General features: G+C 50.0%; 9 protein-coding genes across 9 annotated transcripts; 2 read left to right on the top strand and 7 right to left on the bottom strand.

Annotated features, from left to right (window-relative positions):
- Positions 1 to 190: 190 nt before the first annotated feature.
- M436DRAFT_42317 (DNA repair helicase rad25) lies at positions 191 to 2,774 on the bottom strand (the record flags this gene model as incomplete). The annotated part of the gene is made up of 2 exons (XM_013573474.1): positions 191 to 713; positions 769 to 2,774. The coding sequence occupies 2 exons, from the start codon at positions 2,772 to 2,774 to the stop codon at positions 191 to 193; spliced, it is 2,529 nt and encodes an 842-aa protein (XP_013428928.1).
- Positions 2,775 to 3,263: 489 nt separating this feature from the next.
- M436DRAFT_80431 (uncharacterized protein) lies at positions 3,264 to 3,702 on the top strand (the record flags this gene model as incomplete). Its single annotated transcript, XM_013573881.1, has 3 exons — positions 3,264 to 3,283; positions 3,333 to 3,341; positions 3,405 to 3,702. The coding sequence occupies 3 exons, from the start codon at positions 3,264 to 3,266 to the stop codon at positions 3,700 to 3,702; spliced, it is 327 nt and encodes a 108-aa protein (XP_013429335.1).
- Positions 3,703 to 4,129: 427 nt separating this feature from the next.
- Positions 4,130 to 4,306, bottom strand: M436DRAFT_42673 (uncharacterized protein; the record flags this gene model as incomplete). The annotated part of the gene is made up of 1 exon (XM_013573553.1): positions 4,130 to 4,306. A coding segment is annotated over one exon (177 nt), but the record flags the coding sequence as incomplete, so codon positions are not given.
- A 1,136-nt stretch (positions 4,307 to 5,442) lies between these two features.
- Positions 5,443 to 6,289, top strand: M436DRAFT_23553 (Formate/nitrite transporter; the record flags this gene model as incomplete). The annotated part of the gene is made up of 2 exons (XM_013573402.1): positions 5,443 to 5,714; positions 5,767 to 6,289. Coding segments are annotated over 2 exons (795 nt in total), but the record flags the coding sequence as incomplete, so codon positions are not given.
- A 156-nt stretch (positions 6,290 to 6,445) lies between these two features.
- Positions 6,446 to 7,758, bottom strand: M436DRAFT_42192 (uncharacterized protein; the record flags this gene model as incomplete). Its single annotated transcript, XM_013573443.1, has 5 exons — positions 6,446 to 6,643; positions 6,700 to 7,087; positions 7,138 to 7,216; positions 7,273 to 7,554; positions 7,611 to 7,758. 5 exons carry the CDS (start codon positions 7,756 to 7,758, stop codon positions 6,446 to 6,448), a joined length of 1,095 nt encoding a protein of 364 aa, XP_013428897.1.
- Positions 7,759 to 8,826: 1,068 nt separating this feature from the next.
- Positions 8,827 to 9,582, bottom strand: M436DRAFT_62393 (uncharacterized protein; the record flags this gene model as incomplete). The annotated part of the gene is made up of 1 exon (XM_013573722.1): positions 8,827 to 9,582. One exon carries the CDS (start codon positions 9,580 to 9,582, stop codon positions 8,827 to 8,829), a length of 756 nt encoding a protein of 251 aa, XP_013429176.1.
- A 554-nt stretch (positions 9,583 to 10,136) lies between these two features.
- M436DRAFT_80427 (uncharacterized protein) lies at positions 10,137 to 11,072 on the bottom strand (the record flags this gene model as incomplete). Its single annotated transcript, XM_013573880.1, has 1 exon — positions 10,137 to 11,072. One exon carries the CDS (start codon positions 11,070 to 11,072, stop codon positions 10,137 to 10,139), a length of 936 nt encoding a protein of 311 aa, XP_013429334.1.
- A 1,981-nt stretch (positions 11,073 to 13,053) lies between these two features.
- M436DRAFT_80426 (uncharacterized protein) lies at positions 13,054 to 14,067 on the bottom strand (the record flags this gene model as incomplete). Its single annotated transcript, XM_013573879.1, has 1 exon — positions 13,054 to 14,067. One exon carries the CDS (start codon positions 14,065 to 14,067, stop codon positions 13,054 to 13,056), a length of 1,014 nt encoding a protein of 337 aa, XP_013429333.1.
- A 710-nt stretch (positions 14,068 to 14,777) lies between these two features.
- M436DRAFT_62390 (uncharacterized protein) lies at positions 14,778 to 16,162 on the bottom strand (the record flags this gene model as incomplete). The annotated part of the gene is made up of 3 exons (XM_013573721.1): positions 14,778 to 15,479; positions 15,879 to 16,046; positions 16,133 to 16,162. The coding sequence occupies 3 exons, from the start codon at positions 16,160 to 16,162 to the stop codon at positions 14,778 to 14,780; spliced, it is 900 nt and encodes a 299-aa protein (XP_013429175.1).
- Between the last annotated feature and the right edge of the window lie 624 nt (positions 16,163 to 16,786).

Raw genomic sequence — 16,786 nt, 5'->3', positions numbered from 1 at the left:
AAGCGTGGGATAGCTGACCATTCTGCTTGAATGGTTGGGAATAATGATACTAGGCTCTTGCCTTTTCTATGAATATTTCGGAAGGAAAAGAAACGACACCCGCGCCTGCCGATACCAGGAACTCCTTCGTCATCATAAAGATATGCAAATAATTTTTGTTTCGTCTTATGCATGTGAAAAAAGGCTCACATCACATGTCCTTGGCCGCTTTTCTCTTCTCATTCGTCCTCTGGATATCCTTGAAGAACTTACTCGTCGGCTTGTTCTTCTTGAGTTCCTTGTTTCTACTCTTGTTATACTCGATATACGCCATATCCTTACCACCAGCGTATTCTGAGAGCGCGCCAGCAGTACGACGAACGCCAGGTTTGCCTTTGGGTCCCTTGTGCATCTGTCGTCCACTGAACAGATCATCTTGAATATTTTCCACACTGCCGCTTTCTTCGCCGGCCATGAGGACGTCTTCGAGGAGTTCCATGCGGGAGGAAGTGTCGCGGAAATGCAGACCTTCGACTTTGTCGATGCCGGTGAGATGGGTGATTACTTTGAAGGAGTAGCCTTGGTCGACGAGGAAAGCTTGGCGTTTGGAGGAGTAGTACATTTCGTTGGTGTCTTTTGAGACGAGGGAGTAGAAAAAGGCGTTGAAGCCTTCGTCGTTTCTGCGCTTGGCACGAAGAATACGACCCAATCGTTGAGCTTCCTGACGACGAGAACTGGAATCAATATCGTTAGCCACTGTATCTGTCACACAAACAATTCACAGCTCACCCGTAATGACTGGACACTTGAATCAAGCAAGTTGCCTCAGGCAAATCCAGACTGGTGTCTCCAATCTTGGACAGGAAGATTGTTCGCACTGCTTCGTTCTGCTGGAAGTTCTGCAAAACCAGCTCACGCTCTCTTTGAGGTGTGTCTCCGTAAATGTATGGCTTCTTGAGTCGCTTGGCGTATTTCTCAAGAGCGTATACGTTATCAGAAAAGACGATGATTTTGTCGCCTCTTTTCTCGTGGTAGTCAATCAAGAATTGACAGGCCTGGAACTTTCTGGGGTTCATGGTGGAAAGTAGAGAACGCTTGTTGGTGGTGCGAGCCTTGAGATACTCTCCGTAGAACTCTGTTGTCATGGGACACCAGACTTCAGCGCATTGGACACGAGCAATGTGGCCCTCTTCTGACAGTTGAAGCCAGTTTGCTTCGTAGAGTTTGGGACCGATAAGGAAGTTCAGGTCCTTGATTTTGTCATCCTCTCGTAGCAATGTAGCAGTTAATCCGAGTTTCGAGTGTGATCTAATCTTTGATGTTACACGTCTAAACATTTCGGCAGGCACAACGTGAACCTCATCGAGTACCATCAGACCCCATTCTCTGTTTTGGATAAAGTCCATGACTTGCTGACTGTCGTGGGCTCTACGAGTATTCTGGGTGACCATACTGTAGGTGCATACGATGATACCTGCTCGTTGGTTGAGTTTCTCCTTCTCGCCAGAGGTAAAGATAGCAATATCGTCCGAGCTGATGTTAGACCACTTCAAGAACTCGTTCTTCCATTGGTAAGCACTCATGGCTGAAGTGCATAACACAATAGCAGACTTTTTGACAGTACAGGCAGCAGTGATGCCGACCAGAGTCTTGCCAGCACCACACGGCAGGACAATGATTCCACTTCTGGCACGACCGTTACCGAACATCTTACTGAGAGCATGTTCTTGGTAGTATCTGATCTGAGCCATAGGCCGTAAATCAATGTCCAGGTTGGCGTTGATGTCGTCATTCCGGAAGTCGTACTCGTTCGTGAGTGGTAATCCCAGAGTGACATTGCATTGTTGCTGGACTGCTTGAATTTTCTCACCATCAATCTCGAAAGAATGAACTTCATCACCTTCATCATCGTCGTCCTCATCTCTCAGGTAGGCCGTCATGTCTTGTTCTGCTTCATCTTTCCTGTTGTCATCATCCTCGTCATCGTCATCATCGTCCTTCTTGGCAGCCTTCCTTTGTGCTTGGGCTTCAGCTTGCTTGACACCAGCCGCGTCTTTTGTTCCAGGAATGACCAAGCCTCCTAGTTGAGGCGCTTTCTCTTGAATCAGCTCGTCTGTCTCGTGAATCCTGGCTGGGCCGACGACCGGATCGCGCAAAAGCATCTGCAGGACAGAAGCATCCTGACTTTCTATGTAGTATCTGTTGTGCTTGAGGACCAGCCTGATTTTTCCGTACGACTGGGTCGAGGTGTAGATGAATTCTTTCAAGCCATCGGGCAATTTTATTTTTGAGAAGACCTCGAGTTGACGGATGATGTCGTCTGTTGTGAGACCGACCGAGACGGCGGCGAACAGGCTGTGACCGGTGATGGTGTACTCGTGAACGTTTGTAGTTCTAGATTGGGGTTCGGCGATGTTGATCAAGAAGTTTTGAGCTTGTTTGAAGGAAGGAGAGAAGGTTTCGACGACGATTCTTCCCTTTTCGGGGTCGAGCCAGAGCGGGCGCACAGCGTGGTCAGGCTTCAGCTCGAGGGCGGAGTGGTCTTTGTCGGCGCGAAAGAGACGAGTTGCTTGATCTGCCTCTTGAGGTTTCACGTTTTTGCTGCGGTATGAGGAGGGCTGGAATTTCTTGACGGTTTCTTCGTAGTCGTCGTTCTGTGGCGTGTAGTCGTCTGGGTCCTCGGACATGTACTCGTCGTCGCTACTGCCCATGCTGACGGGAGTGTTCACACCTGACGCCACGCGCTTGGACGGGCGAGAAGCCGAGGCGGCGGCGGCCTTGCGTTTTGGCGGCATGGTGAGGATGTTCGGAGAGGATGTCGAGTCTGTGACGGGAAGCCAGATGTTTGTATCCGGATCGAGGGACTTTCTGATTGTGACACCACGTGCCGCAGCCTGGAGGTTGTACAGTAACAATGACGGAGTGTTTGACAGGCGGAGAAGCTTCGGTGGGTGCTCTTGTTCCCGCTAACACCGGCCCTTTGTTCGCGACGGCAGTGACATGTGCTGGCTTGTGATGGTAACCGGAAGTAGCAATGGGAATATCAATGGCTATTGCGATGAACGGCCATGTGGATGTCTACCACTTGTGAACTGGAAGGCGCATCGGCTGCGGTTGCTTGTCTGACCAAGAAGGTGCGGCTAGGGCTTCCGTCAAGGTGAATCTCAGGTGATGCAACCATTTGTCTGCCACGACTTTGCCCGACTCTGCCCCAATTGACCATTCTCTTTGTTTGTGACCTTTCACTCTTGATTCACTGCCAATTCGTCACTCATATATCAACCATGAACACTGCAAGTCCGATGTAAACATATACTGCGCGCAGCAGACGACTAACTTGCCCCGCAGGTCAGATCTGTCGGGTACGCATTGAATTCGAAAGTCCAGATCGCAACACAATCTTTCTAACAGCACTCGTCGAACAGCTACGGCTGGGGCGTCCTCGTCCTCGCAGGCGGCGGCTCATACTACTTCGCCAAGAAGAGCATCAACAAGGACCGTGCCGAGCGCGCAGAAGCAGACAACAAGAGACGCATGCAACAACGCGAACTCCAGAACCGCTACCCTATGCCTCCCCAGAAGCAAGACGGCCACGCAAACCCGAGCAAAGAAGCAACCGAAGACATGTCACCCGCCTCTGGCCACGCTTCCGAGAGCCATGCCCACAGTGGCTTCGAGAGCACTGCACCATACAGGAGCAAGAAAGGCGACCGCTTCAGCTGAGCTTTGTTTGAAAGAAAGATTTGTATCATAAAGCATTGTCATGGAGTTTATTTGCCTTCCCTTGTTCTTGCGCTCGAGCATATATCGCCCTTCTCGAAGCTTGCCTTTCTTGTTCCTGGATATCATGAGTAACAAAAACAACACCACTCTTCCCCGCTCTCTATTCATGTTTTCAAACGCCTGTTGTCCATGCAAAGCCATGCCGGGCTATATCCCAGACGCCGTGTGCCCAAAAGCAACCATCATCATCCGTGCAGCTTCCTTCTGCTCAAGATCTACGACCAAGACCAGCATAGTCCTCAAGTCGAGAGCCGTTGGCAAGGCAGTCTCTGTAGCTGAGGGGCCGCCTGGAACTCTGTCAGTACAAGCTTGTACCTGTTGCTGTTGTTCTTGTTGTTCTACTGACATCTTTGCGTATGTGGTGTCGTCACGTGTACGTCTGCTCATCTCTGCCGCTCCGGCAAATGGTGCGCTGAATGCAATTGTGCAGTATCCCATGATTCCAATAAGCTTGACGCGATCCTTGGGGCTCATGGCGTTGAAGTGTGTGGTGCCTGGGCGAATGCTCTGCATGAGTGCTGCCGAGGGAGAAGTCATGGTGGTGATGAATATAGTCTCTGAATCTTGCATCAGCCTCTGAAAGCAAGCAGCAACACAAACCAACACTTACATGTGATCCTCCAAAACTCAGTGTTGTCGTCCAGGTGATGAAAGTGGCAGCAATGTCTTCTTAAGCGCCCAAAATACCAGTCAATGATTTCCAAGCAGGGAGTCACCTCTCTTTATACGGCTTACAAAACATCTTCCATAAACCTAAAAATGCACTGCTACCTCACATTGCGCAACCACCGCCTAAATCATACCATATTCTAGGAGATTGCCCCACTAACAACTCATCTTGTGGAGCGAGATATTCCGCCAAAGTGACAAGATGTCACGCCATCCGGCATCCTTACACAGCCCAACTGCCCCTCTTGGCCGACCACGACAAGAACATCACTTACAAGTTCCTTACCGCATGTTTCTTCCGGTGTATGTTGCAAGCTTTCGGGGCCTTGTTTCGGCAGGTTTCAAAGCTGGACTGACTTCCAAATGACCTGTGAGCTTTCTGGATGTGGAGCGGAAGTTGTGGTCGGCATGTTTGTACAGAGGGGAGGCCTTGGATCGTGGGGCCGATGGCGCCCGGACACGCCCGAAAGTTGACCCTGATGTTTCATGTGGGGTAACTGACTCTCTGATTCCAATCAAGGTGCTGTATACCTCGATGTTCATCACATCTTTCTAGGCCATGCTGTAGAGCCAGCTCACACTTCTTGGGATCTAGATGATGCTGTTCCTCAGCCTGCGTTCTGCTGGCTTTCTCTGTCCAGGCCAGGTTCAACTGTTACCTGAAGTCTTCAACTATCCGATAGCGGACTCTGGAGGGTCTGTCTTGACTCGTCGCTGCCTCCAACACGTTGATCGTTAGCTAAAAACGCGTCACATTCGTCCTTGCGGACGAAGAACGCGTCTGGCGGTGAGAATGGTCTGAGGATATCTATGAACCGTTGCAGATCGATCAGATAAGATTATGATCCTCCCTCCGAGCATCATTGAATCGTCATCACTATGAAACTTCCAGACCTCGACTCGTTATTGTGGCCATGCCTTTTCTTGAACACAAACTGAATTACCCGATTCATCACTAACACAGTTTCAATCGTCAACTGAGCAATTGAGCCAAGAACGATGTCCACTGGAGCTGTTTCACCAAGAAAGGCTGCAGAGAAGACCTTGGAGACCGGCGTTCACCATCTTGAAGAAGACTTGCAATTGACATTTCTCAAAAACATCTATGGAGCTCTTTTGATGTCGGCTGGAGGCCTGTTGTCCCTCACGTTGGTAACAGGCACTCCACAGTTGGCAGAATCCAATCCTGGACTCCCACGTATCTTGCAAGGCCTTACCTTTCCCATCGGTCTGGTCTTGATCTACCTCGTAGGAGCTGAACTGTACACTGGCTACCCCATGTGGTGAGTTATCACCTTTCCGTCCATCTCATAAACGCAATCTTATCTTTCAAAGGTTCGTCATGACCGCCCTAGAACGCAAAGGCACACCCCTCCAATACCTTCGCACCGGCATAGCATCCTGGGTCGGCAACCTCCTCGGCTCCCTCCTCTTTGCCTCCCTCTTCACCCACCTAACCGAAATCCTCAGCGAGGATCCCTTCAAATCCGGCACCATCTCCATGATCCAAGAGGACATCATTTCCTCCCAATGGCACATCATTTTCCTTCGTTCCATTCTCTGCGGCTGGCTAGTCACTTTTGCAATGATGCTAGGCACCCAGAACCAAGATGGCATCAGTAAAGCCCTAGCATTGCACCTACCATTCTTTATCTCGACGGCGGCAAAGTGTCCGCATACTGTTGAGTATATGTATCTTGGGTCTACAGCGATGATGTTGGGGTCGGAAATGTCAGTGGGCATGTTTGTGTGGAAATGCCTTATTCCGATCACGCTGGGGAATACAGTTGGAGGGGGTTTGTTTACGGGTGCTTATTCTTGGTGGGTGCATCTTTATTGCAATGATGAGAAGGCTGCTCATCAGGATGGCAATGGGTGGGGGGATGTTAGACTTGAGGATGATGATTGAGTGAGATCATGGTAGGTAGCAGGAGTGGAGATATTACATGTGTACAATAAGACAACGCTGTCCCCAAATTGTCCAGCAACAAGAAGGTGACCTGGACTAAGGTTTCTACTCGCTTTGAGCAGGAGTAGGGTTGCTCTCGAAATTCTGAGCAATAGGCAGATCCTTGAAAGGTGTACTCAAACCCACACGATCAATTGTTCTCTCGACAATATACTTGCCGCTTCCATCATCCTTGCTAACCAAGCTCTTGCGGTCAGTGTCGACGACAAGACGAAGAAGGTCAGGACGCATGTAGTGACCACCCTATATCCATACACATTAGCATTGGTTCACAACTGAGAACTCCGAACAGGACTTACGAAGTCATTCAAAGCCTTGCTCAAATGCGTCTCATCAAGGTCAATATCAACATACACCAGCCCCTCGAAATCATCACTGGGCTTAGTGATCAAAAGCTGACCATCAGGACCATAGATCCTAGTGTTTCCGTTGTAGATTCTGTGGTCTTCACGTTCCTTACAAGGAGGAGTCTGCAAATCAACACCCTCTTTGGAGATCATCTGAAAGGGAGCAAGAGTGAAGGAGCCAGTCTCAATGGCATAGGCAGGAGTGACGATGTCGGCATTGGCGTCGGAGATGTTGGTGTAAGGGTCCGGGTACTTGAGAGTTGTGGCGTGAGGGTAGAGGGGCCAGCCGGCGATGTGAACCTGTTCGCCCTTGCTGACGGCGTAAGACTTGAGGAAAGGGCTGAGATAGTCAGTGTTTTGGGCCATCTAGTATGGTTGATGTATGCATACTTCATGTTTTCCCAGCAGTTGAGTTGGCCGATTCGACCGATCTCAGTATCTACAACGGAGTCGGTGGTGTCGCCAGTACCTATCGAGTCGTTGTCAGCAATTTGTCTTTGCTCCTTGCAATCGGTCTGAATATACCGTCACCAAAGACAAGTCTCTCAACATGTGTAGCACGGATCTTGCGGCGGTGGTTAAGGATATCACCGGTAGGCGAGATCAAAACCTGAGTAGTGTAAAGCGAGTTCAGGTCAACCTCAGAGTAGCCAAGAGAAACAAAGATTTGGTTCTCCTTTGCAGCTGCACGGATGCGATGCATCTCAGGGCTGTCGCTGGGAAGACTGTTCTCGCGGTACTTCTTCAGAAGAGGCAGTGACTCTTGGTAGTTGACGCGCCACATCCAGTAAGGGTAGCCGGGAACCCCTATGTTATCACACGGTCAGAAGACGAAGCAACTGGATAGCAACGGATATGCATACACAGTTCAGGAAAAGCAATCAGCTTGCAGCCATTCTGACCAGCCTCGTTGATCCAGTGAATAGTCTTCTGAATGGAGAGCTCGAGGTTGAGCCATCCAGGTTCAGCGTTGACGGCGGCAGCCTTGTACTTCTTGATAGTAGCGACCATTCCAAATGAGTGTCTGAGTCTGTTGTTGGTGGAAGTTGTGATGATGGAGTTTGATGTTCCTTTCCATCGTCCAGACCAACGAGGTTTATATACCTTGTTTACCATCTCTGATCAGGATGTTGTGTGACTCCGACGTCGCATACATCTCGGTGCTGCCCATCCTCGATGCAGTGGCAAAGCACTCAGGCCGACCTTGCTATCGCAGCATTCTCGGATGGAATTGCCTGATGTTCAAGAAGTCGTATGATGTGCTAGGTATGTTTCCAAGCGCAACACTCATACCAGACCCCGAGATAAGCTGGCAGGTGCTTTCGTACGCTGTTTTGAAGTTCGGTGTTCTCGGAAGCGCGTCGGGGTTTGGTCATGACATTGCAGTGAATCGGGATTTGCTTTATGCCCCCGTGTTTTCCTCTTCGCATGGGTGGAGATCACACCTGGGATAGCACAATCATGAGATATCGGTAATCGAGATGGGCTAGACACAGTCGGTAGTACTGTGATACTGCAAGGAGTGCCGACGAAGGCGATGACGAAAGCTCGAGAAGCAGCAGAGACCGCTTTGTTGCAGACTGACGCTCTAATCAGACATGCGGAATGAACCGGCTACTACTTCAAGTGTTGAGCTTGGTCATCGCGAGAGATTGTTGTGCTAGGCAAGTTGCTATTGCGATGAGGAGTTGTCGTTTGATGTCTTGAATCCCGGCCCGAGCTGAGAGTACAACCCCGATGTCAACTTCACCTCTCAATTTGCTATTTCTTCCAGCTCGTCGTCCTGTTCAACAAGGACAGCAATTCTCCTGCTCAAACACAACTTTCGTGTAATGACATAGTAACGCTCCCGCTGATGTTATTAGTAGCCTCATTTCCAATACTCGAAGTACCCCGATCAGAACCGATTGTACGCTGCGAAGATGAACATTCATACGAAAAGTGACCAAGTAGTTTTGAATAGTTTGACTTTTTAAATTTGGTCGAATAACAAAAAAACAAAGTACTTCTATATACGACCCTGCCGACGGATAACCTATTCAAGAACAGCCTACACTCCTTGTCGTACACTAGACTAACTCAACTTTTCTGAAGTGCCTCGGTCACATTCAGACTTGAGAAAAAGCCAGTGTTCATCCTCTCGCGGATCTGCCTCTGTCTTACCCACTTGGCTACCTCCTCCAAGCCAGTCGGACGAACAGCAGGGGGGTTCAGATATGCCCAAAGCTGCTTAGCTACGAACTCAACGGGGTCAGGGACTGGGAGACCTCCGCCGAGACGGAGCACGTCCTTCCAGAATAGCGTAAGCATGCTTCCCAAGGGATAAGATTGGCATTCGCTCCAGGTATACTTGTCATTTTGAAGTACACTGGTGATATGAGGATCGGTTACGCAATCGATTATCAATTGAACAAGACCCCGAAAGGAGATTGATTCCCATCCCTTAAACTTGATATGCTTGATCTTGTTCTGGAATCCGGGTTGAGCGTTCACGACCGCGCAGATGGCCGCCAGAGAGTGATGAGGGTTTGAAGACGACATGTCAACTTGAACCAAGAGAGGCAATCGGTTGTTTCGTATGATTCCAAATGGATAAGTTCCATCTGCATCCCAGACTAGAGCTCTCGTTATATAAGAGAGAGGGTGCCCGTTTACCAAGAAAAGATTGGTTTGCTGGTCGTTAGCTCCTCCTGTTCGGCACGCCAGGTAAACTTGCGAGTGTCTAGCGGCATCGTTGAGCTCTTGATAGATCATCAAACGGACCTCAGCGGGAAGGTCTGCGAGATCACCGAGGTCGACGGTATCCGGTCGAGGGGCTACCGTTGGTTGGGCCATGTTCCAAAGTGAGATAATATTTGCTCAAGTAGATGAGATGGTCAAGGGATGTGTGGTTAGGATGATACTGGTTCCAAGGAAAGTATAGGCATTTTATAACAGTCAAATCTGATGACAATGATCACAGCTTGGGCTTTGTTGTCTCTCGATGGTGTATGTCCCTCTTTGTTCGACTTCCGGATTCGATGAGGCCAGCCCCAACACTTCTGGCCTTTGTTCTGCTTTTCTCTGGAGATCCGGATGCGGGAGACGAAGCGAGCAGCAGTAATGTTCTTGGGTCGATAGGATTCCCACATTCTGGATCTCTAGTGTCTGTCCGAACTACACTGACTGGTCACTTGTTGGCATCTCCCACCCTTCCTAATCTCAGACTCTTGTTGTACTCGCAGCACTCTGCTACCTTGTCGAGAGTCCTATCGTGTAGGTCTAGACGGACCGAATCAGTATGATGGTATGCTCAAGTGGATTATCGACAAGAAATCATATTGTATGTACACAACTTCATGCCACCATGATATCTGCACTTGCTGTTATTCACCGGCCCATCTCCCTACTCAACTCTGCTGAAGTGCTTCTTGCCAGGTATGACTGTGAAAGAATCCTGTGTTCATCCACGAGCGAATTGTCCTACGGTCATTCCATTGCCACAGCGCTGTTGTGGGTATACCCACCGGCTGGTCGATGGGCGGGTTCAGATATTTCCAGACTTTCTTTGCTACCGTAGGGACATAATCAATTCCCTCGGGGAGCGTACCATATTGGAAGATATCGTCGCGAAGGGTATGTGCCAACCTTTTCATATGCACCGAGTAGCCGTCGGCCCAATGAAACTCACCAGCGGCGATTCGTGCCTGTAGATGAGGATAATTTCCACACTCTAGGATCAGGTAGACAAGAGCAGAGAACGAGATGGAGCGCCATCCCGCCATTTCGATTCGATGGATCTTCTGATCGAGATCCCCATTTGTGCTGAGGGCTGAGCAGATGGTCCTCAGACTACGGTTTCGATCCGAAACGGAGATGTCAATCCGAACAATCAAGCCTCGTTCGTTTTGCCGTATGATTCCGAATGGGTAAGTCTCATCTGCCACGTAACATGTGTGTCTTGATACATGAGACGGAAAGTGCCCTTTGAGTAGCCATAGATCGTCACTGCCTGCGGGAGGCTTACTTGCTGATAAATGGTGTAGGGGGTGATCATTAGGCAGCCATGGCGCAGTATTTGCTAGTGGTACAAGTGGTGGTTGGAACGTGAGAGTCAATTCCTTGTGTTTGGAGCCCTCATTGTCGGCTTCCCAGAACATTCTTGCAATCTCCACAGGAAGTGCTGCCATACCCCAAGGGGCTGCGGGCACAGGAATTGCAGGAACAGGAACTGTAGGAACAGGGGCTGCAGGAACAGGGGCTACAGCACGACTTGCTCTGGTCGATGCGGGTAGAGGTGCTACTAGAGGATTCCCGCTGCTACGCGTATTTTGAGAAGGTGCCATGATTTGAGATGTGACAACTTTCGTTCCACGTCGGACTGTGTAGCAAGATCAAGAGATTTGTGAGTGGAACTATGATGGTTGACAACGAAAAGTCCAAATATCTTATAGCGGGCGGACCAGGATGACAATAAGGAAGCTACTGATATGTTGCTGACTGGTCAGACATTGGCCATCCGTACCCGTACATCTTCTGGTTGGAGAGGAACAAAGCGTCTCCCGCTGTTGGAGTAGTATCGTCTTTGTTCTCTTGGTCGAAGTCAGTCCGGATATGATGCTGTCAACCTTCGTGATTTTTAGTCTTTGTTCTGATGGGCTTCAAAACGATCCGGAAGTGGAACGCGAATTTGATGACAAAGACGCTCGGTCGGTTCGGATCATCGAGATGCTTGGGTTTCGATGTCTTGGTCAGGTTGTAGTGGAATCCAATGGAGATGACTGGTGCCAGAGGAATCCCAATCGCTTCTGGCTCGTTATTCTCATTTTATGAAATCCAGCATACTTGAAGCTTCATGTCGGATGGTCGAAGTCTCACTCTGTTCCATCAATCTGACGGCATGGTCATGACATACTGCAGGCCGGATGCGGATATTGTGATAAAGCACAAAGGCAAGGTCAACAAGCGTTGAACAAAGCAACCCCGTGGCTTAGTGTGACTGATATGAGAGGCGAAAATTAGGGACAGAGCACCCTCCACGATGGCTAGATGGGAGACGCTTGTAGGAAGAAGGTGATAGAGATACATAGCGGGATTGACCAGAAGGGTGACCAGGAGGTGGAACTGGAAAGATCGGCACATGACTGGATCGAGAGGCTTTGCTGGAGCCCAGATCATGATTATTTATAGCCATCATGAGACTTATGGTAGTTTCCCCATCATCATCTACATCGTCCGGGATCACAGACCCATTGATGGCAGTATGACTGCGGCGATGAACGATAGAAGCACGGTTCACGTAGCGAGGTGGCGGACAACTTGGTCTGGAGTGAGTCGACTCGGACCCGAATGAACAGTTTATCTGTCTCCATAGAGGATTGGGATAGACTATGCATGGAGCGGAGCTCCGCCCCTCTGTGTACAGCATCCGAGGTTGATCGTGGATCCTTGATTTGAGCACCATACATTGTATCGGAATAGGCTTGAATCTCACCAGACCAATCACAACCGCCCCCAGTGGCCCTCCCTAGTTCACGAAGGAGATGTGTAGCTGGCCCAGTGGTTGTGGTTGCGTTTGGTTTTGCTCTTTTTGCATACCTGAAGGCTGTGTGTTCGATTCGGTGCGTCGGGCTCTCAGATGGAACTGCTTTTCGTATTGACGATGGACTTCTTGTGGGATACTCTTGATTCTGATACCTTGTTTGGCGAATAGTCTGCAGCAGCCATCGATTCAGAATTAGAGTAGTAAGTGTCACAGAACTTGATCGCATCTTCTCAATCTTGACATGAAGTGAAAGTGTTGCAAGACAATGTGTTTGTTCTTTCTCGATGGGACAATGGAAACACTAACGAGGAATGTACCTTCTAGTGCCTGTACGTTACTTTGATTCTTCGACTGCGTATGATTACTCTCAAGCCTGATATTCTCAACCAGACCCGTCTGCCCTCAAACCAACACCATTATAGACCGTTGTACTTCCGCAGACTCCTGACGTTGGCAGTCAAAGGTCATCCCTGGCTCCCTTGAGAACTTTCGACCCTATAACCTGGTCCACAGAGCAGCAACAATATAGTTTGTTTTCAAGTCAGCGATTGGTGATTCGTCAATTTGTTCGAGTCATGAGAAGGGCAACAATCAGCAAGTTATGTCTGGTCTTCTGGGTCCACCATTGGAGTGTCTCGAGTCTCCACATGACCAGCTTCCTGAGGTGCGAACTCGCGATCTTCGTGGTGTTGCTCTCAGAGCTCACGGAATGGACTCCGTCTGTACACCGTAAGTCAATGTTCATCAAAAACTGGCAGATCTTACCCACTTCTTCTCCTCGATCAACTCGACGATGAGACGCGAGATAGTTTTAATAGCTCCGATAGTTTCAATAGCTCTGATAGTTTTAATAGCTCTGAGCGAGGGACCTTGTCCAATTCGCGGATCAGCTTTCTGACTTGATGCAGATGGAGCTCGTTTCCTTGCTGGAGAACAGACTGGAGTTCTGGCTGTAACTGGAAGAAGATCTGTTGTGCACGGTCTGAGCTCTGTAGCTTCGTCTGCATCCCGCTCATATCGTATGAGTCGATTGAGAGGCGACGAAGATCGAGCAGGACTACCAGATGCATAGATGAGCCGACCTCGCGAGCCGAAATCTTCTCCAGAGGGGTTCTCTTTGTGTGATGGCAGGGACATTTGTGATCGAGTTGATAGTGACCCATAGGGCAGGTGATGTAGGCGCAAGACTTGCCGCTGGCTGTACACTCATGGCAAGGCCATTGGTGATCACAAGGTAGCTCATTGAGCCAGCAGGTAACGCAAACCCCATAGTCATTCTTCTTCCTCGCCAGCTGTTCCAGACGAGGACGACGGGTGTCCTCAACAGGAATATCTACAGCATCGCCTCCAGCATTGCGATCAGGGGCGCCTGTAGCTTGATGACGTGAAGCAGTGACCTCCTGATGGCGGTTGCGGTAGATCAGAGGGCGTGTAGCTGCAGTTGGACTGCGGCTCCTGCCACGCGGCGAAGCAGGTCTGCCACGACACATCCCGACCTGCAATTCGCCAACATCACTTCGGCTGCGACTTCTAACTGCTTGAACTTGCTGGTTGGGAAAGCGTGCGGTGGTAGACGGGCGAAACACGGGAGGGCGGTGCGAGAAGGCATCCGAAGGCACTTGTCTCTGAAGGGCGGGCGCCTGAGTGTCAATAGACTGTGCAGCAGGACGGGCGGCGCGAGCGGTGTCGAGATTGTTGTTGTGATGCAGAGGCTGGCTGCTAGAATCAAGAGCATATCGAGCAGAACTGCGCAGGTCGAGCAAGTGCGAGGTGGAGTTCCAGTCTTCTTGCTCCATTGTGCTATGATGTGGTTTCTGTGTGGTTTGCAGGAGGATGAGAAGCAAAAGGAGGCACTGAAAAGTTGGCGCGACCAACTCCGTGGTGGTGTGAACGCGAAATCCAAGGTGACGAAAAAGTGAAGGACTTTTATCGAATGAAGCTGTTCGGGACAGCCATTAAACAAGACCACCAAGTTATGGTCCCGCTCTGGTTCCGGGTAAAAGATACGTGGCGCGATCAAGTCGATCATATCGCCTGAACTCCTTGTTCCTCGCCTGCTCTATAGCGACAGATTCACATTGGCCAAGAAGGTGGTAAGCCATCTGCACCACAGGAGGACTGAGTCACTATGCGAGCTGAGCTCCACATCTACGCCTTGCTCACAGTGATTTACATGAGGGATAGAGAGAGGAATCTTGAAACACTGTATCTGCTTTTCCGTGAAACGATGGGAAGTACTATGTCCATATTCTTGCTCCAACTGGTTCGGATAACGGCGTGGCTGCTCCGCGGATACCAACCAACCCCTGGCTTGACTCCGCTATGGCGAAAATATAGTCAGATCCAGTTTTCTTGACAGATACGCAATGGACCATCTCAACAAAATCATCTCAATTCTCTTCTCCAACAGACTGCTCTCTCTTTCCAGTGGTCCCCTTTTAGGAACGGTCGAAGACTTGAGAGATCTGGAGATTGCGATATGACCTGTATTCTCGTAATGGACGGCTTATAATCCATGGTGAGCGTTGTTAGAGGGGCCGCGGAGATGACAACGGTGATAGTTGGGAGGATGACGATATGCGGAAGGATATTCGGCATGGGATGCAGCAGGTGTATGGCCAATCTTGGTGCGGTTGAAAGCAGCTAGGAAAGCAGGCGCATAGTGTGTGGTTTCGTTGAGCTTGCCGTTGCGAGTCGTTCCAGAGTGCATAGCTCGACCACGATTTCTATAGCGCTGGTGCAGGACGGCAGCTTTCTCTTCGTCATTGCGAGCGTGATCAGACAGTCTGCTAGCGTACACTGATGGGGAGGTCTGTCCAAAGGCGATGGGACTGCGGCTTCTAGTGCGAGCAGTTCCATAGTTGCGACTTCGTTTCGACACGGCCCAGGCATCTCTCTGCTCGGGAAGCGCATGTGCGTGCCGGTGTTGAGTATGGGGTCTTCCAGGAAAGGATTGGTGAACTTGCGTGTTGACAGGACGAGACAGCACGTTTCTGGGATCGCTCTGGGAGCGATGAATGTGTTCACATCTATCCTCGTCGTCGCGAAATCGAGGTGTGGAAGGGGTCTGAGATGTACGAGGTAAACCGTCACCATGCTCCTCAGTGTCGTCAGATTGACAAGCGCCAGGGTCCTGGGCCTGTTGAGCATGTGGAGGCATTCTCACAATGCGATAGATCACCCGTTCAGTAACGAATTTCTCGAAAAACTATTTGGAAACCAAGCCATCGAGTGTTGCATTCTCAATGGCGGCCTTGTACTGAGCGGTCGTGTTGCGCACGTGGTGGAGAAGGTATGGTGGGTGAGATTTCATCAACGACGAAGTGAAAACACCAGACGGAAAGTTGTTGGCCGCGGTGAACTGAACCACAGGATCCGTCGAACGACGAGGAAATTCAGATTTGTCGCCGTCCAAGTTCTCATTGCGACACTCTCCAATCGAGAGATGACTCTCGTCGATTCTTCGGATGCCATTCTAGGATCGTGCTGATCACTTGCGATCCCTCCACACCGTCAGTCCTCGTGCCGGTCAACAAGATCAATTTGTATTTCTGACTGGCAACAACCACAGTCTGCAGAACGCCCGAGCTCACCAAGCCTGACATACTTCATCGCCGAGTCGAAGAGTGCTGGCGAGCCAGCCATTAAAGATGAATGCACGGATGCGATCCGTCCTGGTCCCGTGATCCTGGCACGCATCATCTACGAGATCCACTGAGCTTGCATCGGAAGCCAGGACTGCTCTCCAGACCGAGATCCAATGAAAGCGAAGACCCTCGATCCATTACACGACCTGCAAGTTTTGCGGAAATCAACAGCACCACCACCCACTCTCGGTCTGTCGAATGGATGATCGCTTACAAGCAGGATCGAATGTACCTGATGTGTCATTTTCGGTATAATGCCAGTATCACCTGTAGAAAAAGCCAGCAGCGGCTCTGGTCTTTTTCTACCGGCCGTGTTTGACTCCACTCCGGCGATTTATGATCAAAGCGACTCACAGTCACACCAGAAAGAATGCTTACAGCCGGACAGGCAGAAGACAGCAGATCGGGATGACCCACAAGCCCGGGCAGATTTTGAGTATAAAAACCCGGTCGTATGCTACAATGACCGATGCCTTCTCTTTCCTCAAAGACTAGGCAAATTAAGACAATGTGTCACTATCACCAATCAACATGGCCTGCTTGCGGACATATCGGGTCCCGTACATTCAACCAATGCGAAGGTGCTCGCGAGAGAGGACAACTGTGCGGAGAGAAGTACTGGCGTGTGGTACAGTTGCCACCAAAGACAAAGGAGTGTCCAAAGTGTGCAGCCAATGAGCAAGCCGACAAATCAGCAGATGGCATGCGAAAGGATGTGCGTTCTTTGTGGGGTATATAACCAAGGTCACCTCAAGGAAGCAAAGTGGAATGAGTGGAACAAAGCGAGAAGTGACAAGCTGTTGAGAGTGCTCAGCAGCAAGGGTGTTACAGATCAAGCAGTTGAGAAATTGACAAGTCATCTTTCATA

The sequence above is a fragment of the Aureobasidium namibiae genome (genome assembly GCF_000721765.1).
Source record: "Aureobasidium namibiae CBS 147.97 unplaced genomic scaffold scaffold_5, whole genome shotgun sequence".
NCBI classification, from domain to species: Eukaryota; Fungi; Ascomycota; class Dothideomycetes; order Dothideales; family Saccotheciaceae; genus Aureobasidium; species Aureobasidium namibiae.
This window is presented reverse-complemented; position numbering and strand designations above follow the sequence as displayed.